The 26,319-nt window shown below is 44.4% G+C and overlaps 2 protein-coding genes and 1 long non-coding RNA gene across 9 annotated transcripts in view; 1 reads left to right on the forward strand and 2 right to left on the reverse strand.

Moving 5' to 3' along the window:
• The window catches only part of LOC129381127 (sulfotransferase 1B1-like), a 337,139-nt gene that overhangs the window by 175,178 nt on the left and 135,642 nt on the right, over positions 1 to 26,319 (forward strand). The gene's annotated exons all lie outside the window — the stretch shown is intronic.
• On the reverse strand, positions 257 to 11,360 carry LOC126548439 (uncharacterized). The gene is made up of 4 exons (XR_007602916.3): positions 11,116 to 11,360; positions 10,925 to 10,985; positions 6,351 to 6,423; positions 257 to 489 (listed from the first exon to the last, which is right to left on the reverse strand). It is a non-coding gene; the product is annotated as an uncharacterized lncRNA (long non-coding RNA).
• Positions 17,612 to 22,668, reverse strand: LOC126548431 (antimicrobial peptide microplusin-like). Of its 2 annotated transcripts, none has more exons than XR_008609361.2 (5): positions 22,570 to 22,665; positions 21,712 to 21,773; positions 20,680 to 20,769; positions 19,686 to 19,712; positions 17,612 to 17,831 (listed from the first exon to the last, which is right to left on the reverse strand). XR_008609361.2 is itself a non-coding variant. In XM_050196576.2 (5 exons), the coding sequence occupies exons 1-5, from the start codon at positions 22,612 to 22,614 to the stop codon at positions 17,772 to 17,774; spliced, it is 315 nt and encodes a 104-aa protein (XP_050052533.1). In that variant the 5' UTR covers positions 22,615 to 22,668; the 3' UTR covers positions 17,612 to 17,771. The 2 variants fall into 2 exon arrangements, 1 of the variants encoding a protein (XP_050052533.1); XM_050196576.2 differs by having other exon boundaries at positions 22,539 to 22,668.

A 26,319-nucleotide genomic window follows, 5' to 3' on the forward strand; every position in this document is an offset into this window, starting at 1 on the left:
ACGGTGGTCCGTGGAACTTCCATTTTCATCTCGATAATATATTATCAAGAACCATGCACACAATAATAATTTATTTGACTTATCGTTTATATACGATGCTTGCGGCACCTAATTTGTAGTAAGCAGGTAGATTATGAGAATAAGCTTGTGTTTAACGTCAGACAAAGCGTTAAGTTGGAGATTTTACTATGACACATGACCATAAGGCTGACGTGATAGTGGTGACCTTTCGAGGTGGGTTTTATGAGGTAGTACGGTCATTTCACAATCTGTCTTTATTTATACCATTTGAGCACGCTTCAGTTTTTCAGCGCACTGCAAGATAGCAACACACACTAAAAAAAAAAAACGCAAATCAAAGGCGCCATTCTGTTAGCTTCAAACAGTTCATCTTTGACCGGTGTATACAGCAGGAATACATAACTTAAGACCCACATAAGTAAATCAAAGTCATCGCGCCTTTCTTTTTTGCTGCTGGAGGCGTTGGTACTGAAAGAAGAAACAGAAAGACACCTGTAACATAAACCTAATTTGTTGTCGCTACGCGTGATTTGAGTATATATGTCATACCTGCCATATTACTAGCTTCGTACTAAACGACCTGAGGCACGCGAGAGAAGATTTTCTGGGAAAGGTTGCACATAATAGGCACCAGGCATAATGCCCCTTCTTTTTGTTGACTGTTTACGCAGCTTCCATCTCCACTTTACCGAGGCAGAGCCCGGCCTAATTGCGCATATGATCACTCGAGTATCAGGCAGGCTACCCGCCATGGTTGCTCAGTGGCTATGGTGTTGGGCTGCTGAGCACGAGGTCGCGGGATCGAATCCCGGCCACGGCGGCCGCATTTCGATGGGGGCGAAATGCGAAAACACCCGTGTACTTAGATTTAGGTGCACGTTAAAGATCCCCAGGTGGTCGAAATTTCCGGAGTCCTCCACTACGGCGTGCCTCATAATCAGAAAGTGGTTTTGGCACGTAAAACTCCATAATTAAAAAAATTTTCAGGCAGGCTATAAAGCAGTGAGTACTGAGATTGAGGATAGTCGGAGGTAGCATTTCCTGCTCGTCAGGCACTTTCAAGTGACAGACCCTCCGTGTCCCACATTAGTTACCCGCTCAAGTATGTTCAATGCATACGCCTGGAAATGTGTATGCTGTCGCCCGTGTCATGAACACAATCCAACCCTCATAATTTTAGTGATCTCTGATTGCTTAACGGGTCGGCTACCATAAGCATGAACTGAAAAGCGAACAGGAAAGAGAAAACTGATAAGAACGCCCGTTAGGCGTGATTGCCTGAGTACGACCTTAAATCGCTCCGTAGCCGATTCCCAAGCGTATTTTAGTCCCAAGTGTGCGTTTTAAAACCGAAATAAGCGCATTGTTACAAATACAGGTGAGCCTGGAAACGCAACAACGTCCTTTGGTCGTATTTAATTTCGCATTTGATTTTGTGGTAATAGTGTATGCACTAGAATATGTGCCACGCCAGTGGTTTGAATCGCACAATATACGACTATTCGAAACCTCTTTTTCGTAGCTCACGGAAGCACGGGCTCCTTTGCTGTTCTGTAATCTCTAGTAGCTATCTACTGTAATCCATAGTTTTGTAATCCCTGTGGTAGAGTCTACTAGTACGTTCTAGTCATTTTTGCCCTGGTCGGAATTTCGGCATCTATAGCTACAGTGGATTCGCAATTCCAGCTCGTCCAGATCTGCAGTTTTTTTTTTCTTTTTATTGAAATGAATGTTAGGAGAGGTTGGCGCCTTTATGGTGGCACCGGCTACTCCTTGTCACTTGGCAAACGAAACAAATTTGCGTAAAAAGGGAGAATATCGACACAAAATATAACACTCAGTAGAACACCGGATCAATAAAAAATATACAGTCCAACAGTACACGAGTCGCAAAGTTCTGTGCATTAGTCCAGTCCACGTACGCATATATAAAGTCAGATGTTTTGAACAGCCAAATCACACAACACACGTAATACACTGCAAGTACAGAACAGAATTATACATATTGCGAAAAAGTTGCGATCACCACATAAACCACTTATGAACCACGAACAACGTTTATGTAACTTATTTAGTGTATTCGGATCATCTGATACTTAATATTTTCCCAAAATGTTGGTGTCCTCTAAAAACGTTTTCAGAGCAAGAAGTGCTCTTTTTTGAAGGCCCGCAGTTGGCCATGGGCCAAGCTAATATAAACAAATTAGCTTGCAGTACAGTTCTTTGTGTATCGTATTTCGTGCACACGAGAAGAAGATGATGCACATCTTCGTCTGAATGGCCACAAGAACACTGCGGACTAGAGACACGTTTTTTCCTGTACAAGAAGTGTTTCGTAAATGCAGTACCAAGACGCAGCCGGTGTACCAATGTTTCAAATTTTCTGTTGTCTCTTAGACTTTCCGGCACTGATAAGTTTACACATGGGTCTAACTCGGAGTTTTTAGTTCGCTGGTCAAACCAAGTCGTTTTGCTTAGGCGACAAGAAATCTGTCTCATGATCAGACGGACTTCACTACGCAATAGGGGAAGATTGGTTGTCTCTGCGTTTTTGTGCGCTCGATTCGCAGCTGTGTCCGCTGCAGTATTACCAGGATTATTGCAGTGCTCAGGAATCCACTGGAATGCAATTACGTGGCTCATTGCGCGTGCTTTTGTGAGTTCTTTGAGCGTCTCATACAATAGCGAAGTGTTCAAAGAATTTTTGTTATTGCTCTGTAGTAATGTGAGAGTGGCTTGCGAATCGCTAAAGATAACCGATTTTTGCGAATGTTTTTCAATGTTATGAAACGCAAAGCACACAGGATTGCATATAGTTCTGCCATGGTGGAATATGTCTCGCGGGATAATTGAAATGTTTGCTTTAGCGGTAAATGTGGAATGACGAATGCTGAAGTCGAGGAATCTTTATGACACGAACCATCTGTATAAACGTGGATGTACTGGGGATATAATGAGTAAATTGGGAAGAGTGCCAGTTGCTGTGCGGCTGCTATGAACATGTCTCTCTTAGATTTAATCCCGTCAACCGATAATTCTATTTTAGGGCATGTTAACATCCAGGGAGGGTAACTAACATCCACTTTGCATAATTCAAATCTTGGTAATAATGCTTTATGTTCTCGAACAACATCGTGAATTTGGCTTTTGTTTCTTTCGGTGAGCGCGAGGCTTAATGGATGCTTCTCGTGTTGGGTTAAGATGCGATAAATATGTCGGCATGTTTCAACCGTTCGTATGACTGGAAATGGGGGTGATGAGCTTCAGCAATTACTAAAGAACCGAGGTAGCCTGCAGAACCCCAAGACACACTCGTAGCCACCTTGCTAGTAAACGTTGAAGACGTTCCTCAGACGTTTGCGATAAACCATGGAGAATAGGTGCCGAGTAAGCAATTTTTTGTTTTATGATTGCGTTATGAACTTGTAATAGCGAAGAGACTGATCCCCCCCACGTTGTGCCTGCGAGTCGCAGAAGTACGTTTATTACTGCATTTGTTTGCTTTTAAATTGCGCGGATGTGTAAAGCGCACGTTAGCTGGCGGTCAAGAATAACTCCAAGAAATTTATGCTCTTTCAGAAACATCAAAGTTTGCCCGTTAAGCCTAAGTTGCAAATTAATCAACTGTCGTCTAGTGAAAGGAAGTACGGCTGTCTTTGCGTATGAAAGACTCATGCCTCTTTCTCTTAAAAAGGTGTCGATACTATCAAGACCCTCTTGCAGCGTTGTTTGAATGTCTTGTGTATTAAATCCAGAGGCCCATATGCAGATGTCATCTCCGTACAGATATTACTGTAGACCAGACGGGAGTTTTTGTGGCAAAGCTGCCATGGCACAGTTGAATAAAAACGGACTGAGAACACTGCCCTGCGGAACGCCCTGCGTGATGCTGTGATAATTACTTTCTCCTTCAATTGTTTCCATAAATATTTTTCTATCTCTCAAGAAATTTGATACCCATCGCAGCGTTCGACCGTGTAGGCCAAGCTCTAACATACCAGCAAGGACGTGTATGTGACTTACAGTGTCGAATGCTCTTTGAATGTCTAAGAATACTGCTACTGTCACATTTCCGCAAATTCGTTCATGTTCGACGCATGTGGCAATATCCAATACTGCATCCATTGTACACCGATTTTGTCGAAAATTGGTCATGTGGTCGGAAAACACATTTGTGTGTTCACACCACCATTGCAGTCGACTGTCTATCATCTTCTCCATTAGTTTGGAAAAGCAGCTTGTGAGACTGACGGGTCGGTAGGAGTCAAGACAAAGTGGAGTCTTTCCTGATTTTAGCACTGGAATTACCCGAGCTAATTTCCATGAATCCGAAAGAGTCTCTCTTATCCAGATATCATTAAATATCTCCAAAAGAGTCATTCTTCCTACTCGACCTAGGTTCTTTAACATCACATACGTAACACCATCTGGGCCTGCGGTTTTCTTTGAACGGCATGACGAAACAGCACTTTTCAATTCATTTAAGCTAAACTCACAGTGAAGTTGAGGATGTTGTGACATAACGCACGCACGAACCTTCTGTTCTGCTAGTGTTGTCGAACTTGCAAATTGTAGGCAAGTAAACGGAATTCCTGGTCTGGATATAAGTTGACAGAATTCGTCAGCAACAGATGTTTCCGGAGTGCTTCGAGCTACGGCAAGGGCTCGGAAGGGATGGCTCTGGGTAAGTGAACCACTTAAAGATCGGACAACGGACCATATTCTGCGAACTGGAGTAAACGGAGACAACGACGCGCAGTGTTCTCGCCATCTTCTCGTGCCTAATTTTTGTAAGCGTCTGCGCGAAGTTGACTGAACTTTCTGTGCCGTCTTGTAGTCATCCAGCTTTCCACTGCGGTGGTAAGCCCGTTCTGCGCGTCTTCTACTTGATGTTAGGCAGTTTATTAGGCTACATTACTGTGATGGCACAACGCTGCCGGGAAAAGTACTTTTCGAAAACAGAGGCAATGCACGAAATTAACTTATTACAGCACAAGTGTAAACTGCGAAGTCTTATACCGTGAAAGCGAAAATGATGCGTTTCTTCGACAATTTGCCGCCATGGCTTTGTTTGGTTTCTCTGATGTCTCTGTTTTATAGAGACGCCCTTACCCTCAGCGTCAGCCTGCTGAGCGAGTTTGCTTGACGCTGTCAGCTGGTCCCGTCGATACAACAGTAATCGAAACAATTCTTCCGAAGCAGTGAACATTATTTTAACTTAGGCTCTAAATATATACTGATAAAATCACGTCAAAGGGACGTTCAGTAGCACATTTTTTAGCCCGTTGCATTCGCTCATTTTTCTTCTAGCGTATGCGCGAACCTGCTTTTGTTCACTCACCCTCCTTGCCCTATGCATGCGCGTGCTTGAGCAGCGTGATCGATTGTGAGAACCCACACCGGCCCGTACGCAGTGTTTGAAATGGCGGCTTCTGCCGCACGCCGCCAAATAGTGCGTGTGCGCGTGCGTCAATCACAGCGCGGTACTTTCAAAGTGCTCTGCGCACTCTCTCTGTTAAGGCCACTTCTGTCGCGGCGTGTCTCTCTGAACGCGCGTACATGGAATACCACTCTTTAACGTACTGAATCAGCGGGATTTCAGGGGGCGTTTTCGTGCACTCTCCCTTTCTGACGTCAAAGCCGCCTTTCCATTCCGTCAACATGACGCGAGTTCGTGCGTGCGTGTGTTGTGTCAAGTCGTTGTATTTTTAGATTCTCTGGTTGATATTTACTACTGAACCACAGTGTATCCTCATCTTCGGTCTGTATTTTTATGGGGTATTAGGTGCCAAAACCACGACGTGATTCTGAGGCACGCCGTAGCGGGGGGCTCCGGAAATATGGACCACCTGGGGTTCATTAACGTGCACCTAAATCTAAGTACATGGGTGTTTCCGCATTTCACCCCCATCGAAATGCAGCCGCTGTGGCCGGGAAGCGATCTCGCGACCTCGGGCTTAGCAGCCCAACACCATAGCCAGTAAGCACCCAAGGCGAGTATCTTCGGTCCGTCCGAGCCGCAAGTAAACTGTAATTCATAGTCTAGGTTTCTTGATTCTCTGTTCGACTAGCTGTAACGCTATCATATTTGGGCCTTCCGCTTGCTAGTACAATCTAGCGTTTACTTTGCTACCTTGTCTGTCGTCAACAGCCTTTCTGGTCCTGCACCCCTTACACCACCCCTTATAAGCCACTGCAACCGAATTGTTAGCGTATGGCTTTCATCGCAAACATTCTAAACTTCCTCAACCGCTCACGTTTTACAAAATTGTCATTTGTGCTCAAATGTGTCAACGTTATAGTACTGTTGTTTACTTCTCCATACTTACATTTAGTCCCTTGAGCCTTGGTCACAAATACATGCGTTTTCTTGAAAGCTCGAACATCAACCAGGTTTTTCACCTGTGGAGAAAATAAAATGCAAGTTCGCTGTGTGTTCTAAAGAAGTCCACATAAGAAAAAAAAATGTCCATGCAAACAAAAAAAGTCGCAGTTCCGCCCGAAAGGCGAAGCATTGATTGCGATACCAAATTACTAGACAGTTATACGAAGTAAGGTATGGAGTTTTATCGGCTGTATAAACTTGGGAACATTCGCTTACTAACTGAATTAACAAGCATGGTGTTAGCGCAGTCATCACACTCGATGACCGCGGACACTCGCTGTCCAAAGGCTGGCGTGAGCAAGCGCGGCAGCAGCAGCGAGCGAAGTGTACCTCGTGCTGTTTATCGCTTCAACGCGTACAGAGGCGAGAGAACAGCACGCACAAAGGCATTAGCCGCCTGGAGATCACTTTCAAGGTACGGCGCGCGACCGCGCGCCGTCGCTCAAAGTACGCAGTTGCTGGTGGAGTAGAAGCCGTCTCCCACCGCCTACCCCCTTGCTCCACGCCCGCGCTGCCTCCCCACTTTCCTCCGTTTCGCGTGCGAAGTTCACCTTGCGCCCCGTCGCGAAATAGACAGTTGGTAGCGGAGCCTAACAGCGCCCCGCCCCTCCCTCCCATCCCCCACGGCTTTCCGACGGAAGACGGCGCGTTTGCTCTCCCCTTTACTCGCTCGCGCGCGCCGGATTGAGCCGCGATGTCGGCTCCCCTCCCGTGCTTTCACTCGCACATACAGCATACGGTGCGCCGCGACAGTGTTATCGCCCTTCGACTTCATACGAAACACCACGGCGACGCCGACAGCGATGGCAAAAATGCGCCTGGAGTGTCCATATGATTGCTATCGCAATAAAAATTATTTCAGTAAATTCTGGGGTTTTACATACCAAAAACACGATATGGTTATGAGGCACGCCGTACTGGGTAACTCCGGAATTATTTTCACCACCCGGGGTTCTTCAACATGCACCCAATGCCCGGTACGCGGGTGCTTTTGCATTTATCCCCCATCGAAATGCGGCCGCCGCAGCCGGCATTCGGTCGCGCACCCTCGGGATTAGCAGCGCAACGCCCAAGCAACTACAACGCCCCGGCGGGTAAAGAAAAAATTGCTGTCCACTTTATTAGCAGAATGCTACAAAGGGCACCACTTCAGACATCCGAAACCAAAACTAGCAGTTTAATATAGAAATTTGCGTTGGGCGATGCGATATAAACACGTTATCTTTCAGGTGATAACTACGCGGAGTATATATGTTAAGCGCACGACTTCAGATTTAACTCTGTGCGGAATGTCTAGAGGTGCGTAATATACAATGTCCTTTTTTTTTAAGCCTACATCGTTTGTCAGAGCTGAGGAGGCGTATTGTGCAGTTATAAAAAACACGTTGACTTCGGACACACCAGAAAAATGTAGCTTGGCCACATTGACGGAATTTTCCAGTGCTGAATCGCACGGATAAATTGACCCTGCAATAATCCTAACTGAGCAAGAGCGGTACCTCCTACTACACATTGAGGATTTTTGATGAGCTATCGAATGTCGCTTGCCATATCAAAAGCAGCTGGTTTTCGTTGCTTGGATTTGCTGTCACATTCAGAGGTGCTTGCGGAGGAGTAAACTTAATATTGTTTCCTTAAACCATATAGTGGCCTTTTCCCGTGATTTTCTTACGCTTGGAATGTTTGTTCTTTCAAGCAAGATACAGGTTTCTGTTTTTTTAGCACTTTTTTTTAGAAACCTACAAACTTTACTCGAAAGACGTCAGAACAAATAATGTATCGTCTCGGGAAGACATCGCATGGTAATGCACTAATTAAACTAACTACATTAATTAGCACACGCCGTGGTGCCTTAGTGGCCATGGCGTAGCGCTGCTAAGCACAAGGTCGCCGCTTCGATTCCCGGCCACGGTGATCGCATTTCGAAAAGGCGAAATGACAAAAAAAAAAAGAAAAGGAAACGCTTGTCTACTGTGCATTTGTAGAAGTTAATGAACACCCGGTGGTCAAAGTTAGTCATTAGGACCACTCTGTGGCTTGCATCATAATCTGATTGTGGTTTTGGAACATAAAAGCACATAATCTAATTATCTTAATTAACACAATTAGCCTCTTAGTGGAAAGCTGCACGGCACATGTTTATAACAAAAAGTTGAAAGGAATCGTCCTAAAGGTCTAGTTAGAAGTCTTATACGTTTAAAAATGGCCACATAGGCTAAAATAACTCTCGTCAAATTATTCGATCAATTTTCCTGATTGCACAAGCAGTACCACGAAGCGAGGCTCTCCGTCTAACGCCTCTGTGACGTAAAAGTCCGGCGCAAAGTGAAGCTGCCGTCGCACATCCCTCATCCCACTAGCTTATTTTAATTGGTGGTTTGCGCAACTAGCGATTTGATCCATAGCCACATCAGCAGCAGGGGTATGACAGGCCGCTTTAGGCTACTGCGGCGAAACTTCATTTTCCGGAACCCAACTATACGTCACAGGGGGCTTGCACGCATGTGACGCGCATCATAGTGACGCGAGCATAATCGGGTAAACTGAACAAATAATTTGACACCCGTTAATCCGGTTTATATGGCCATTTAGAAATGTAGAAACACGGAACAAGACATGATCATCCCCTGAAACTTTCTCCTACAAACCTGTGCCGTAATGTTTGTCACATAGGAAGCGTATTCGTGTGATTAGTTAATTTATTGAATTGATTTCTTTTGTTTTTTTTTCTTGCAAATTATTTACGCCATGGCAGACAACTTACCTGTAATGATGCGATTCGAGAAATTTAGTTTTTATAGGCTTTTTTTTTAAGTGGTTTTCGAAGTAAAAAAAAAAGAACACCGTATGCTCGGTACCGCTACTTGCACAAAGCATAAAGCGTTCATGAAAAGGAACCTTCCTTTCGCTGATTGCTCAGCCAGCACGCTCTTATATACGGGTGCTTGCCACTTTGAGAGTGTTTTATTAACACTCTTGAGTGCTCGGCCGGCGATGAATAAATTAATTAAAAAAACATTAATGCTAATAAAGTGCAGCCTGGCCAAAATTTGCAGTGTGAGCAGGAGGCTACCCTAGAAAAACTGATTTTCAGTCGAAATTTGGCCGTCTTGACTGTAGAACAGAAGATACGAAAGCTAATTGACCTGTGGTTCTTCCATCTTCAGCCACTTGATCGGGAGGAAGCTTTAATCAACGGCGAAGGTTCGTTTTTCGAGGACCCCAAAATAGGTCAGACTGCAGCATTCTGCTACTGTCCGATAGAATATTTCAGCGCCATTGAGCTCGAAGTTCCAAGTTCTAATGAGTGTTGAACACCTATAATTTTTTGTAACCTATACACTCTTCAGGCGCACCAGTCAAATAGTGAAGTGCTTGCATTATGGGGAAAACGTGGTTCGTATAACCTTACAAGTAAGACATGCCGACGCAAGTGCATGAGAATTGAAATACCGTTTTATTTTTGGTAGTCTATAAAACATGTACCTGATGATTTCCTCGATGCTAAATACGTTACAGTGTTCGAGTTGTGGACTCCTCGTTGAACGCTAAGCCCGTCGCTGTGGCTCCGTGGCTATGACGTTCTGCTGCTGAGCATGAATTTGCGACTCAGAATTTGAAATCCAGGATGCAGCTGCCACATTTTGGCAACAACGGAACGCAAACGTGTTGCTTGACTGAATGTTGGGTCAACGTTACGGAAATCCGGGAGGTAATCCTTGATCCGTAAGCACACATTAGAGCATTCCACAAAGCGCACAGAGCACCTAATGTGAACTGTCATTCATGTGAGATATGAAATGTAACCACTTTAATTTATCCGTGTTGACAGAGGATATTTCTGGGTACATTTTTTTTCAGAAGCACTGCCCAAACCGTAACAATATTTCGTTCGGTGGCCTATCTCAGGTTATGCGGGAAGCGCTGGGTATCTTATTTTTCTTTTCTATCTTAGTTTTACACAAATTACTGCTGCCCGTGTTGTAGCGAACCGTTTGATTTCTGTCGAGAATATTTTCACCCGACGAAATGTTTTCGTTCATTCAACAAATTAAAGTGTCAATAGGCTGGAGGTATATTTATCATCAACATTCCCAATGTGATAAGTTGCTGTTTACTCGAGAAACAAGAGCGGCCACTCCTTATTAGGCTCACACAGATGCACATCGTATTTTTATGCCTTCTTTTATCTCTTTTAGAAAGGCATTGTTTCAGGTTGTAAGTTTTTTCCATACAAGCATTCACGATAGATTGCCAATGCACTCTCTCGTGATAATTGAACAATGTCTCGTTGAGGGCTTTTGACCCGGTGTGAGTGTCGCACCACATCATGTGGCCTTTCCGGAAACGTATGCTTTTCTCACAAAAATGAATAAATTAAGCTTTGTTGCGCGTTATGGATTGCAATGTCTTTATCGCCTGCAAAGTTAACGTTTACAATTTAATTTTTTCTTATTGCTAACCTTAGCTCATGATAGTCGCAACGTAAACAAATGCAATGTTCGTGCGCATACTCACGGTGCAGAGTTTGTCAACAGAACCGGTGAACAAAGGCTTTCCATTTCTTTCAGACTCTTTGCTGCACAACAAGGTAAACAGTCAAAGGCTGAAGGACAAAAGAAATACCGACGCAGCTTTTTCGCCGTTCATCAAGCAAATGTAGTTAGTGTAATCTATTTGTGCTAGTAAGGGAAAAGATTATACCGTACCCGACTTGTCAATGGGGTCAGCCAAAGCGAGGGCGGTGAGAAAAGTCACGGCTGCAGAAATAAGTAGTGACGGCATCACACTGGGAAGTGGGCATCAAATGCCTTCGCAAGCTGTACGTCATCCAGAGCGTTCGAGACAAGCGGCCCGTTGTTGCATGCAAGCTCTTAAAGCTTCCCAAGGTGTAAGCGTACCTCTTAACGTAGCTAGCGACAGCACTATGAGTCATGTCGGTTCGCTGAACCGTTCCAAGCTGCGACTGCGCAAGTGAGAGCGTTGTTTACGCGACTGATAAGAGGATAAGAAAGAGCAGGGACCCGCTTCCTTAGTAGTTCGTTCGTGTTAGACGCACATAATGGACAGAAATAGAGCTCGCCGAGCCGAGCATACAGAGACAGCGCGTGTCATTGAAACAACACTGCTGCTACTGGGAAGTTTTGCCCTCCGCACCGTGGCCTTTCCGTTTCTGTCTCAGCTCGATCTGTGCAAAGCAAAATAAGTTGGCTAACACCAACTGTATTCTCTCTTGAGCTCAATGCAACTCCCAGACGGTACTGATGCATGAATAAACGGGAAAAATCTGAGGACGCCTTCTTATAAGTTGTGAATGCGAAAGCATGACTATCCCATTGAACGCCGCTGAGCGGTCCTTAAAGTCATGAACTCCTCGGGAACGAGCGAGCGCGTTCAGACGCTTCGCCAACGCCTCCTAGATAGCACACAGCCGGTGCACTTCAATCCGCGACGTCATGCTACCTATTAAACAGATTGTTTCATTTATTTACTTAAGCACCGTAGATACCGGCACATGCGGGAATAGGAGTACAACGTATTTATGTGGGTTTATTTTGGTGTACATGTCAACAATGTCAACTTTACTCCTCCCATAACTTTTTTTAATTTCAGCTCCAGTGTTGTTTGTTATATCACTTACTAGATTTCTACTAAGAAATCGGTGTAGATTTTTGACGAAAGTTTAGAGAACAAGCGGCGTGTGACGAAATTTCACTTTGACTGGTATATACGAGTAGCTTACATCGTGTTGGGTCACCACAGCACTGGCGGGCTAGGAGGACTCTTTCATTACGTTATTGTACTATGGGATGCTCAACAGTCAGTGGGAACCCCAACAGAAAGCTTGAAGTGTGTTTCGGTTATAAACTGTGTGTGCCTTTGACAAATTGTGTATACGACAAACCATAGCCAATGAGGCTAACATTTAAATAGGCACGAGTTCTGTTACAATTATTGCGATAACAACTATATGGACACTGCAAGCGAATATTTACCGTACGCCGCCTTGAGGTTCCGTATATATTTAGGTATATACGATATTCCATGCCGTGTTGTAGAACATGCTTTATATGCGGGCTATTTGACACACCGTTCTATCTCTAAAGTTGCTCATATCAGGTCTTATACTCTTGACAAAATTATTCCTCAGAATTTTGCGAATGGCAGGCCACAAACAAATGCCATGAAACAAAACATCGCCAGCGGATGCCCTCTATCTTAAATCTTCTCAGATTTAAATATTAAAAGTGCGAGACAATAACAGAGCTGAAACCTGAAAATTATGTAATTTTAGTGGCGCAGCTGTGCACTACCTCTGGCATCGGCCCGGAAAGCGGTTTCAAACATACCCGATATAAAAAGTGAGGGTAATGTCGCTAGCTTCCCATAGCTTCCCATAGTTTTAGTCAATAAACACAAGGGAAATTGTCCGATGGTAGAATTCAAATAGAGGACCTCGAGCACAATAGCTCGTTTTCACTTAGCTTACGTTTACTTCAGTTCGTGCTGCCACTGCAGCTGCAAGTCTTACACTTCGTATAATATTCTAACACGTTGCTGTCCCATTGTTTGCTTCGCCCTTATGTCGAAACTGCCATATTTTTTGTTGTTGTCGTCTTCGTGACCACCGTCGCCGCCGTCATCATGGTCGTCATCGTTGTCGTTGATGCTGCTGCTGTTGTTGTTGATGTTGTTGTTGTTGATGATGATGATGACGACGACGACGACTTTTACTTTTTAATGCGATTAGCATTCTTAGGATACTTGACACACTTTCGAGGGTGGGTCCGTCCGTCCGTCCGTCCGTCCGTCCGTCCGTCCGTCTGTCTGTCTGTCTGTCTGTCTGTCTGTCTGTCTGTCTGTCTGTCTGTCTGTCTGTCTGTCTGTCTGTCTGTCTGTCTGTCTGTTTGCGAATGGCAGGCCACAAACAAATGCCATGAAACAAAACATCGCCAGCGGATGCCCTCTATCTTAAATCTTCTCAGATTTAAATATTAAAAGTGCGAGACAATAACAGAGCTGAAAACAGAGCTGAAACCTGAAAATTATGTAATTTTAGTGGCGCAGCTGTGCACTACCTCTGGCATCGGCCCGGAAAGCGGTTTCAAACATACCCGATATAAAAAGTGAGGGTAATGTCGCTAGCTTCCCATAGCTTCCCATAGTTTTAGTCAATAAACACAAGGGAAATTGTCCGATGGTAGAATTCAAATATTCAAAAAATATTCAAATTCAAAATTCTGTCTGTCTGTCTGTCTGTCTGTCTGTCTGTCTGTCTGTCTGTCTGTCTGTCTGTCTGTCTGTCTGTCTGTCTGTCTGTCTGTCTGTCTGTCTGTCTGTCTGTCTGTCTGTCTGTCTGTCTGTCTGTCTGTCTGTCTGTCTGTCTGTCTGTCTGTCTGTCTGTCTGTCTGTCTGTCTGTCTGTCTGTCTGTCTGTCTGTCTGTCTGTCTGTCTGTCTGTCTGTCTGTCTGTCTGTCTGTCTGTCTGTCTGTCTGTCTGTCTGTCTGTCTGTCTGTCTGTCTGTCTGTCTGTCTGTCTGTCTGTCTGTCTGTCTGTCTGTCTGTCTGTCTGTCTGTCTGTCTGTCTGTCTGTCTGTCTGTCTGTCTGTCTGTCTGTCTGTCTGTCTGTCTGTCTGTCTGTCTGTCTGTCTGTCTGTCTGTCTGTCTGTCTGTCTGTCTGTCTGTCTGTCTGTCTGTCTGTCTGTCTGTCTGTCTGTCTGTCTGTCTGTCTGTCTGTCTGTCTGTCTGTCTGTCTGTCTGTCTGTCTGTCTGTCTGTCTGTCTGTCTGTCTGTCTGTCTGTCTGTCTGTCTGTCTGTCTGTCTGTCTGTCTGTCTGTCTGTCTGTCTGTCTGTCTGTCTGTCTGTCTGTCTGTCTGTCTGTCTGTCTGTCTGTCTGTCTGTCTGTCTGTCTGTCTGTCTGTCTGTCTGTCTGTCTGTCTGTCTGTCTGTCTGTCTGTCTGTCTGTCTGTCTGTCTGTCTGTCTGTCTGTCTGTCTGTCTGTCTGTCTGTCTGTCTGTCTGTCTGTCTGTCTGTCTGTCTGTCTGTCTGTCTGTCTGTCTGTCTGTCTGTCTGTCTGTCTGTCTGTCTGTCTGTCTGTCTGTCTGTCTGTCTGTCTGTCTGTCTGTCTGTCTGTCTGTCTGTCTGTCTGTCTGTCTGTCTGTCTGTCTGTCTGTCTGTCTGTCTGTCTGTCTGTCTGTCTGTCTGTCTGTCTGTCTGTCTGTCTGTCTGTCTGTCTGTCTGTCTGTCTGTCTGTCTGTCTGTCTGTCTGTCTGTCTGTCTGTCTGTCTGTCTGTCTGTCTGTCTGTCTGTCTGTCTGTCTGTCTGTCTGTCTGTCTGTCTGTCTGTCTGTCTGTCTGTCTGTCTGTCTGTCTGTCTGTCTGTCTGTCTGTCTGTCTGTCTGTCTGTCTGTCTGTCTGTCTGTCTGTCTGTCTGTCTGTCTGTCTGTCTGTCTGTCTGTCTGTCTGTCTGTCTGTCTGTCTGTCTGTCTGTCTGTCTGTCTGTCTGTCTGTCTGTCTGTCTGTCTGTCTGTCTGTCTGTCTGTCTGTCTGTCTGTCTGTCTGTCTGTCTGTCTGTCTGTCTGTCTGTCTGTCTGTCTGTCTGTCTGTCTGTCTGTCTGTCTGTCTGTCTGTCTGTCTGTCTGTCTGTCTGTCTGTCTGTCTGTCTGTCTGTCTGTCTGTCTGTCTGTCTGTCTGTCTGTCTGTCTGTCTGTCTGTCTGTCTGTCTGTCTGTCTGTCTGTCTGTCTGTCTGTTCTTCTCAGGATGACACCAATCTCGATATTTTAATTTCCAAACTTTGCGGACAAATACACTGACTTTGCAGCTACTTTCGTGCTTCAATGCATAAAACGACGGCTTGTTAAGAAAGTAAGTGGAACTACCGTGCATTTTTACCGCATGTTTGACGGCGCATGTCTCGTAAATGGTGTCATCCACACAATTGTTTTCATGTGGATATGCCGTGCAGTCTGACCCGCTGGAAATTGTAAACGGGAGTATGCGCCATAAGTTGAATAGGTAAATTTAATTTCTTAATTTTTGGTACTCAGTCGATCATGCACTTCATTTTTTGTGCACGTAATGTCATCCTCGTCGATTAGACCAGTTCATGGACTAGAATTGCGCCATCTGTCACTGGCAATTAAAAAAAAATTGAAAGTGTTTGCTGAAATACGCTGTATATATCACTTGTGTTGTGGTTTAATATTTCATTATTCAAAACGCAAGTGCTCTCGCTGGCACTATTCTTTCGGCCAACATTCAGTTTCGGTCAGCTTCAGCACCGAACGAAGCTATAATGAATGATGCCCCATCCCAAGGCCCTGATTCCAAGTTCACGTCTATGATACACGGTAACCGCCAGTGCTCGTATCAGATGACGAGGAAGAATGATATTTCTAGAACTTCATAGAAAGGCAATGAAGAACCCGAGGAGCCATTGGAAAACTTATTACCAGAAGGTTTGGATGTCAGTCTGCAGAATACGGACAAGCGGCCAAAGTCTGCTTAAGGAAAGTCAAGACGGGCATGGCTCCGACAACTACGAGGCTGGTAGTATTTTGTTAAGGGAAGAGTTCTGGACCTGGCGGCACAGACACATCTAGAGAATGCGGTTTGAGCTGCAACACCGGAAAACGAGCTGACGCCTTCCAGCTGTTGTGAGAGTGTACAGCCTTCACCTTGCATCGACGCAAGATTTTAATAACGCTAATGGCAACCAACCACTCCGCAAGCTTCCAGTAATAGGCAAGGCCCCAGCACAGAAAGAATTTCCTGGAATCTCTCCTGGGGTACTACTGAGACGTCTTTGTCCACGCAACTTTAACTTGCGCTGTCCTGGTTTGCCGCCCATCTCCCCTTCCTTCCAAAACCGTAATCACGTACCTAGGGAGCAGGTCTTACCCGTTCACTGTACATAAACATTTTCAACAATAACCTGGGATAGTAAGCCTGCACAGCTTATCCCGTTGTTAAAACACACCTGAAAAACAGTAAGTCATTTCTCTCGAACTTACTTCAGTTTACATACCTGTGTGATCAAAAGAAACCGCCCAGCTAGAAAATACTAAATGCTATCTATTCGACGTTCGCCAATTTCAAGTGTTAACAATTGTAATATCGGCATGCCGGCCTCGCGACGCGTCATGTTTGAAACCGTACTAACGGTGCTACCACTTCTAAAATCATGGAAAGCTCGTGCGAGTTCACAAATGAGGTAACACTGTCGAGCCACAAGTGAAGGAAACGCCTAAATGAAAAGCTTAAGAGAAAGTGGGCGACATGAACCGAAAACAGTTTTCTTCTCGGTTTTGCTCTGGGGTGAAAAAAGAAGCATCCTAACGTTCCGCTCTAGCCCCGATTTGCGCAAGATTAACAATTTTCTCTTGTTCTTCGTTTTCGGTTCAGCTCTAGTTTGATACGTTGCTTTGTTGTGCATATTGTTTGCGCTAGCTACCAAAAAACTAACCGCCTTGACCGCGATCAACTGGCAACACTTAACGCCTGATAAGGATCACCTCAAAGTGGTGCTCCTTTATTTTTTTTTATTTTTTTCACCTTTACCACTTCTCACCCCTGTATATGTTAAACATGTTTACAAGCCGCCCTGAATATGCTTTAGTTATGCTAGAGTAGGTAAAAGAAGTTCTCGCTGATTTTGCAGAGTCTCGCAAAATATCTGTCCGTCATCGGTCCCATGCTATTAAAGCAGATCAACGGTAACTGTGCATGCACTTCTGGGCAAGCCAGAAGGCGTACACGGGGCCTCTTAATTAGAACTTTATACGCCTTACCTAGTGTACCACTAGCTATGAGTCATTGTCAACCCACGACATGGCCGGAGAGAAAATGGAAGAGGTGGAACAGCACGAGATATATCTTCAGACGCGGATGCAGTTAATCATTCGATCGTGATGCTGGGGTCACTTTGTTAGCTGCTGATCTCTCAAGCCCTATTTTGTGCGCTCAATAGCTTGAGTGACTGCGATGACTCCTTCAAAACGTCACCTCCAAAGTTCTTAATAGGCCTCTGGCGGGAACTCAACATTCTCGCTGGTCGAACCCAGCACCCCTGGTCCTTTACATCCCACAAAGCCTCAGAATCAGAGTCCACGAATGCTGATTACTGACAATTACACCAGGCTTCGCATAGCATTGCTCTTGTCACGGTGATCGGTATCAAGAAATTCTCTCAGTAGAACAAAAAAGCTTTACGGAAAATTGTCTTTATTTTGTCTCATAGCAAAAAAGAGAACTGCTCAAGAGCGTACGACTCTCCAGATCACAGTCCTGAAATCAGTCTATCTGGATGTTTGTATGCAGGGACTGTTCTTGACTATATGATCTGTCAGTTTTCATTTGCTGTCGTCCTACTCCGCGTCGGGATCGCATGCAGTGGCGGCGTTGTGAATTTCCGTGATTTGTTCTGGCTGTAAAAAAGAAGCAAAACCGTATGTAGCGATTACTCGGCAAATCCTATCAAAGAAAGATTCGTTCAATGTTTCTTTGCTTCAACTTCAGAAGTGTGGTAAATATTTCGTTTATTATAGACAGTCCTTCTATAAATACTACATTAGAGTTAATGTGAAAGAAGAGTAAATATTACGATGCCGTGTGGGTGAAACAGCGCACTGAACAGGACAGAGTAGAGTGAACCAAAGTAAACACCGCACTCATTTCTTTGAATTATCTCCGCCTCGTCCCGTTCAGTGCGCTGCTTCACACACATGGTGGGGTAATTAGTCACCACCTCGTCAAACTTTCCACATCACTGGAAATATTAACATGATTCAGAGAAAAGCAAACCAACTCGATAATATAATTTTCTTACGCAGCTGCCGAAAAAAAAAAGACACAGAGTAGTTTCGCTTTCTTTTATAGTATACACATTTTGTGATATTTTTTTCCCTTTTGAAGTATTTTAAACGTTGTGAAGTAATTGTCTGGATAATTTTGATTGCTTAAACGACCACTCTTCAGAAACAAGTTTGACTTTGTTACGTCGTTGCATTAGCTATGTAAAGTCATAATAAATATCGAAAAGATAAATGGCAATTGGTACCGTACCTGCACCATAATCATGGCAAAAATATTGTTTCCTGGATGATTACACATTTCCCATTATCTGATTTATCAACAATATGCACGTTTCGAGTTTCATCGGCTTTGACGTAGTTCCTTCTCAACACTGCCACACTGTATGGGACCCTTGGCTAAAGGTTGATATACAAAAGTTAGAAAGAGTGCAAAATTTAGCGGCTCGTTTTGTGTTCCGTAATTACTCTAGGAATTTCATCGTATCACATGCGAAAGAGAATCTTGGCTGGGAACTATTAGAGGAACGAAGAAGATCACTCAGGTTAAAGTTCTTTCATAACATATTTCATTCTAGAACTGGTATTGAACGCGATAAGTACATACTTAAGCCCGATTATGTATCTTTACGTCTAGATCATGCGAATAAGGTAAGAGAAATAAAATGCAAAACCGAAATGCTAAGAATGTTTTTTTTTCCAGGACGATTTCGAACTAGAACAGGTTACCGCAGGACTCTGTAACAATTCTGTCTAATGATGCATTTTTTTCTTCCTTGTTATAACATGTTATTTTGATGAATGAAGTTGTGCTCTCAGGATCAATGCTGTCTACCGATGTATCTTTCTTTTTCTTCATTAATATAACATATTCTGTTAATGACTGAAGTTGTGTTTCTCAGGATGTATATGTTGCGCCGTAAATTATTTTGCATTTATTATGAAATGACTTGTACTGTTTGTTGTATATACTATTTGAACCCCCCCCCCCCCCCCCCCCACACACACTGTAATGCCACACTGGCGCTGTGGGTTCTGTAATCAATAAATAAATAAACATCAATGTTCCGTCTCTGTGGTTCTGCCTGGGTGGCCGTGCCAGGGGCTTTTGATCTCTTCCTTGAGAGTTGCATTTTGATGCGAAGGAAACATGTTAGCGTTACTATTGTTAATGGTAATATTGTTCTTGTTATGCGCACATCTTCTGTCACAGGCTAACGAGGTCAGGGGGCTTAAAATCTACATTTAGGTTACGGGATATGTCGTGGCGGAGATTACTTTTGGCCAGCTGCAGTGCCTTGTCATGTGCCTAATGTTTAAGTTACACGGATGTATAGCCCATGATCTTGAGCTTAGCAACAGAACGTCATGCCCGCTGAGTCATCGTAGAGGGTGATCAGCAACGTGAAACACAATATCTAGCCAATGACTATAATCTATGTAACGAGAGTATGTGAAATTTGTACTTACCGTGAAGTATTGCGCCATCGCCCCTTCCTGTCAAAGAAATGGGTTCACGAAAACTCAATAAATTTGTTAACGCGAACGACAGCGCTCATAGGTTAGTATGTGAAAATGCGACGGTGCGCAGCTGCATGCGCTCTACGCGAAAAACTAAACGTCAAGTGCAGTGATACCTTTATGAACCAATACTTCAGCGTGCTGCATAAACTGATAGCTTAGATTCTGTTCTCAACGTGTAATGTTTGTTTAAATTTGATTAAACGTCAATCCAACCACCGTTTGGATGTTTAGGGCTAAATAAGTGTCTTCCCAAATGGGCTAACTCTCAATACTATCGCCTACAATGTATCAAAGAGAGATAATTAATCAGGTCACCTTAACTTATGCTACAAGAAGAGCAACGTTGCCACACTTTAAAACTTTGGCCTCCCCTTTTTTTTGTTCTTCTTACTGCAGTACTTTTGCGAAATGAATTTTGAGATCATGAGCAAGGGTGGGGAAATCCTATGAAAATCAAAGTTAGCATTCATCAGACTGTAACACTAAGCTAGCAATAAAATCCAAAGGGGTTCCAAGGAAAAAAAAAACAGCTGCCGCAGTCGTTCTGGTTCAGAAATCGAACACGTCACCACTGCGTTTCCAGGGCAGCAGTTCGACGCACTAAGCAAACCTTGAAGTTAGCACCAGCCAGCGCAATGGCGAATGAATTGATAGCTCCAACTGCAGGACCGCCGATTGGCGAACCGTACTCTCTGTTACCGAAAAGTACTACCTTAATTGTTGCCGTAACATGTAAATTCTTCACCGAGAAGTACTGCCTAATCTTTAGCTGCTATACATCAGCAAAGAGTGACCAAAGTGCTCATTCCTCTGCTTTCTTTTCATAAACGTGTTTCCTTGCATTTAGTTCTATGTGGGCGAACCGCTAAAGCTACACTATAATCACGTTTTCCGTAGTTTCGATCTCATGGGCAACTATTAGAACGAATAGGCCACTCACCAAATCGCCTCCTGCGCACAGATTCCGTATGACACAGCTCCAGTCTTGGCAGCCGAGGTCCTGCTTGGCGTTGTTAAAGCTTTGTTTTGCCTATAAAGCGACATGATTTTTGTAGTAAAACGACACGATCATGAATACACAACGCAAAGATGAACATTTCGGCATAATGAAACATGTTTCAGCATGAGCACGGTCCAATGTAGCAAATAAGCGATATGCTATAAATAATGAAGAAGGAGAGCAGAGCTTCTAAAGGGACGTGGGAGTCCAGTTTAAGCAAAGGCGCCTTTATATAATATCGGTTTGCTGTTGTCTAGACAGTACATGCATCTGTGGCCTAAGTGAATTAGCGCATATGCATACTTGAACGGTTGCTCGTCATTTTCACGTCACTTTGGTGCGTTGCGACGAAGAATAATTCAAATACGTTCACCCGTGTCCATGTGATGCAGCGAAGATAGGGTGTCGTTACTTTCGAGAAACAAATGTACGGTAACGTTTCCAGAGAAAAAGAAATGAAGTGAGTTCGCTTCCGACTTGTCCGCGAGCAGCAGAAACTAACAGTAAAAAACAAAATTAATGGCCACATCGTATGTTTTTTTGCCCCCAATGCATTCAAGAGTTATAAGAAACTCAATCCAGCTCCATAAGCAAATCACGCTTGCCACGTTTTAACAAAAACTGCATGCACTTGTAAAAAATTCAAATGGGGTGAAAAATATTCTGCCAAAATTGAAGGGTACAGTCAACAAAGCCTCCCAGATCAGCGGCCGCAAGTATAGGGCACCAATAGGGCATCTGGCAGGTGCATCAGCATGTGCAGAGTGTGCAATGAAACCAAAAACATTTATTTTGATTTATCTTTCTAACTCCGCTTGCAGAGTGCGTTTTTGAGTAGCCAGGTGCAGAGGGAATTTTAATATTCTATCTCGTGCTTCGACGTTTGCCCCTTCTTCTTCAGTCACCTCAATGCGACAGCACTGTCTCGCTGAGAGCTTAGTGATGCAGTAGGCAAGAATTAACGCATCTTACCGCTGCTGAAAGCATGCCGCGGATACATTGAAGTTCACTCTTCAACTGCTCATCATCCTTTCCTGCGAAAAGAAAAAATTCAGAAGGTCATGAGGCATGCAGGGTGACAGGGCTTGTGACGCCACGCACACTTGACTAATACCTTTATTGGCTTTAAATTAACACATTCCAGCTTTTGACACCTATTAGAGCGCGTACAGTGCTGGCTGTGTATGCTTTATAGTGTATGCATATATGGTATGATTGTGAAAACGTTTCGTTCCTTTTTGCTCACTCTTAAAGGTCAACATCATGGCAATCATCGACTTCACTATCACTCGTGGCGGGTTCCCCTTATCGAAAAATATCCTTCATTGGGAAAGGCTTCGAGAGTTCTAGCTCTGTTCTACGTTTTGGCTGTGAATGTTCTGTGTACCAAACATGCCATATGAGAATACACAGAGCGTGGTAGAAAGAGAATATATAAGTTAAAACGTGGATAGAGAACCATTCTAACATGAATCTCTGAAACTAAGGACAAGGCTTCGGCTTCTGTATTTCCTCTGTAATAAGAATTTAATTCAATGCTGGCAATGTACTACACTTTTTCCGCCTGCCCTTGATATATAGGTGCGAAAGCATATTCAGGTGTCTAAAAGTATTATGCGATTGAACGGCCTATAGAGAAGTGGCCACGAATTTTTTGAGGACCTCAAATTCCGGTACATTAGCTTGGGATCAAGTCGCTATATCTACTTTATACTTGCAGATACTTGTAATACTCGTTATCTGATAGCGTATGCAGAATTCTTTCACGAGTAATACAAGAACCTAACCCATAAACTCACCGCAGAGCTCGAGATGGTGAGCAAAGCTTACAGTGGTGACGGTGGCGAGCATGGCGCAGACCAGGAAAGCCTTCATAATTTCTCTGGGGCTCTTAACAATAGAAGATGCCAGAAAGTAACGAGCTCAACGAGTGGTGATACATGCTTTCTGAATGCTTCTTTTATACACGTAGGAGCGCGATTGCCTCAACGTAGCTGCAATACAACCTGGATAGCAGCTACAAAAGCTACAAACATGGGCTATTCACACAAAAGAAAAAGAATGAAATAAGGGCCACTCAACCTTTTTGGTTACACGTGCCGACATTACGAGCCACAGGTGTCATTCGTGGTACTCCAAACGCGTCTTTGACTGATGCAGGTGTGAACGAATATCCGCCGCACCGGAAATCTACCATCGCACGTGGAGAAAACAAGGATAGCCCAATCGCTCTAGGCAGTAGTGGCGCGTATTTTCTTTTTTGGCTGAAGTGTTGGTTGCACGAAGCCGTGAAGGGAGCCCCATGCAATTGGATCTCGATCCGGGGCCATCGCCGCTAGTTGTCTGATGTGCGAACTTTGGTCGTTTGCTAAGTGCAATGTCATAGTCATTCCAAAATGATGATTTCCGCACTCGGCCTTATTCATGGCATAATTTATTTCCCTTGGCCTTCTCGTTTTGTCGCTTATTGACTGGCGCTTCTTATAATCTCATTTCGACGTGACAGCATGCACTCCTAGCCCCGCTGACCCACGTTGTGCAACTCCTTTTGTGCGTCACTGGGTTTCGTATGAAACCCGTATTACCCGTTCCTCTTAAAACCCCTTACCTTCAAGATTGTCGACTGTATTGTCATGCAATGCTTTCCTTGTCCGATTTTTGTCTTATTACAAAAAAAGAATTGTATTCCTTCATGTCAACTCAAATACCCTTTATTTACAACATGGCCAAGCAACCCTTGTCTTGCCTTTTTGGCCTTAGCCGTGCCGCTCAAGATGTCGATCTGTACTCGTTTTCATTCTTCTTCTTTTTTTTTGACACTGCAACCGCAATTAGGTGCTGGAATTTGGCTTGCCTTTTTGCATACAACGGTCCATCCGTCCATTCATTTATGCTAATAGCGACCGTCGTCGTCGTTGACGTAATTCTATAGTCGTCAAGGTTCTTCCTATTCCCCAAAAGAGAATCGAGCAGTGCAACAGACGGGACGAATTAAAGATGGCACACACAGCGCTGACTAACAGTTAGTGCTAATTACGTATAATCTACAATATAGGTAAAAAAAGAAAGTCTGCGCACAGATCACGTGGCTGCCTACCACAACTGGTACGCGGCCGAAAAGGCTAAACTTAGCACCCTCATTAGAAGAACGCACAAAATGGCACTGGGCCTTCCAGACAGCACTATCACGGAACTTCTGCTACAGCTGGGCGTCCACAACGCGCTCGAAGAGTCAATAGAGGCACATCAAAGCTGGCAACTCGAGAGACTAATAGGGACACGAAAGGGCAGGAACATCCTGAGACAAACTCAGGATAACTTATCACAAGCAGCATGGCGACAAGACAACCCTCCCAAGCTCGAGCAGGGAAGACCTCCAGATGGCTAATGTACCTATAGGAACATGAACCCCAATTCTATCAGGGTCGAAGAGAGAGTAGAGCCAACGCTTTACTACACGCCTTCGATAGGGACAAAGATGCGCTGTTCGTAGACACGGCAGAATACGAGGATCGACGTGCCTTCGCAGTGGCAGTCCTCAATACCGACGAACAATTGGTCAGTTCGTGTAGTATACGCGGCAAAACCCCTGAGGTAGCTCACGAGGTGGCGATAGCCCTAGCCATCGTTAATCCCGGTTGCAGATACGTATGTACATAGTGACTCGCATACGGCAGTCAGAAACTATGCACAATGCAGAATTTCACCGAAAGCTGAGGCTATACTCAAAGCCAACGCGAACTATTCACTCCCGAGGAGACTGAGGAACGACACATTATATGGCTCCCAGCTCACACATCCGCCGACACCCCCGTACCAAACCTCGACGAGAAGGTCCACCGCGTAGCGTGAGGTCTCCCATTCTGCGCCTGCGTAGAAGGATCCTCTCGGGGGGTTGGAAATCCGACGGAGGCACGGACAGTGAGGAAGAAAATGACCAGGTACTGTGACGTTACAAAATTTTATCAAAACTCCAGGCGTGTTTATCCACCCCCTAACCACAAACTCTACTGGGCCCAAGCGGTAGATTGGAGGCAGTTACAAACCAAGACCTTCCCTAACCCCGTTCATCTCATGAGGATATACCCAGACATCTATTCAGACGATAACTGCAAACTATGCGGTAAGGCTCACGCATCCCTTAGACACATTCTGCACGAATGTGAGCTTATAGGCAGCGAAAATGCAGTCTCCCCAGATGAAGCTGCGGCGGGGTGGACGGCCGCGCTGCGCAGCTGAAACCTCTAAGATCAACTACGGGCCATCCAGCAAGCGCGGGAGGCGGCGAGGAGACCGGATCTCCGGACCTCCTCGGGGGCGGCCTAGGCCCAGGCTACGAATTTGCCCGATTTTCAATAAAGTTGTTTCCACCACTGGATCACAAAAACACCAATCCATCACAGTCCATTGTTGCTGGCAGGCTATCACATGTTAGGTAAGCAGCAAATTTCACTGCAATGCATAAATGCATGTGGCGTGCAAACACAATACATATTGCAGTTGATAGGTCATAAACATTGCTTTTTAATCAGCACTGTGCCAGTCGTCTTCACTTCGTCCCGTTTGTCACGCTGTTCGATAATCTCATAAATGTACACTAACTACGTCATATTAGCCCGCTCATATTCCTCAGTTTCCCTATCACTACAGAGCGGAGGAAAATGTTTCCATCACCGTGACTGCATTGCTCTCGCTGCAGACAACGCAAGTCTGTGCAGAATGGCTTATACATGTAATGGCATTTTGACCCACACAGTAGGGCCACTAAGCTCACCTCTTCTTTGCGTAATCAAACAATAAATCCCAACATGACACTTGGATAACACTTGCAATGATCAGCTCATCTAGGCATTTATTAACAGCAACGATTCGACCTAAAATTAATTTAGACTGACTAATATGTAATATTACATATACTGACATATGATATCCCTCTCCACACGATATTGACGCCATAGTTTCGTTGCAAATAGTTTTTTTTTTCTTCGAAAGAACGAATCCAAATATGATCTCCTTTCATCAACCTATATTGCACTTTCGCGCGAAATTTGGAATGGGCCTTCAGCAGCCACATAATGGTACTCTTCGTGCATCACGTGGATCTTTAGGGGTATAAATTGTCTCTCCTCTGGACGTTTATGATTTGTTTCCTTTGTGTATAGTTATTTGCGAAAGAAAAAGTGCGCTCTCTAACATCACGCTCCATTCAGGTCATACTCACCATGGTCTCTGATGTCTCTAATTTGTCTACTTTTGTTCCTTGCTTCCAACCTTTTAAATAAATTATTCTTTCGCTCCATCTCGCTTTCACCGTTTTCATATTTCCCTCCCTCGTCTTCGTCCTATGCGCAAGCACAAATGTGTTTACTGCTACTGTTACCCATGCTTAATGGATGAGTAAGATTTCTTAATGCTCGTCTTCATTTCGAGATCTTAAAGTTTGAAAAAGCTTATCCTCTGCATTTTGCTCTGTATTCTTTGTATTCCTTTTTTCTTTCTTGTCGGCCAGGTATTTCTTCAATCGGAGGTTCATGATCAGAGGCCGACGTTATGATGCCCCATGTTCGCTACGCATAATAA

This window comes from Dermacentor andersoni, chromosome 1, assembly GCF_023375885.2.
Source record: "Dermacentor andersoni chromosome 1, qqDerAnde1_hic_scaffold, whole genome shotgun sequence".
Taxonomy (NCBI): domain Eukaryota; kingdom Metazoa; phylum Arthropoda; class Arachnida; order Ixodida; family Ixodidae; genus Dermacentor; species Dermacentor andersoni.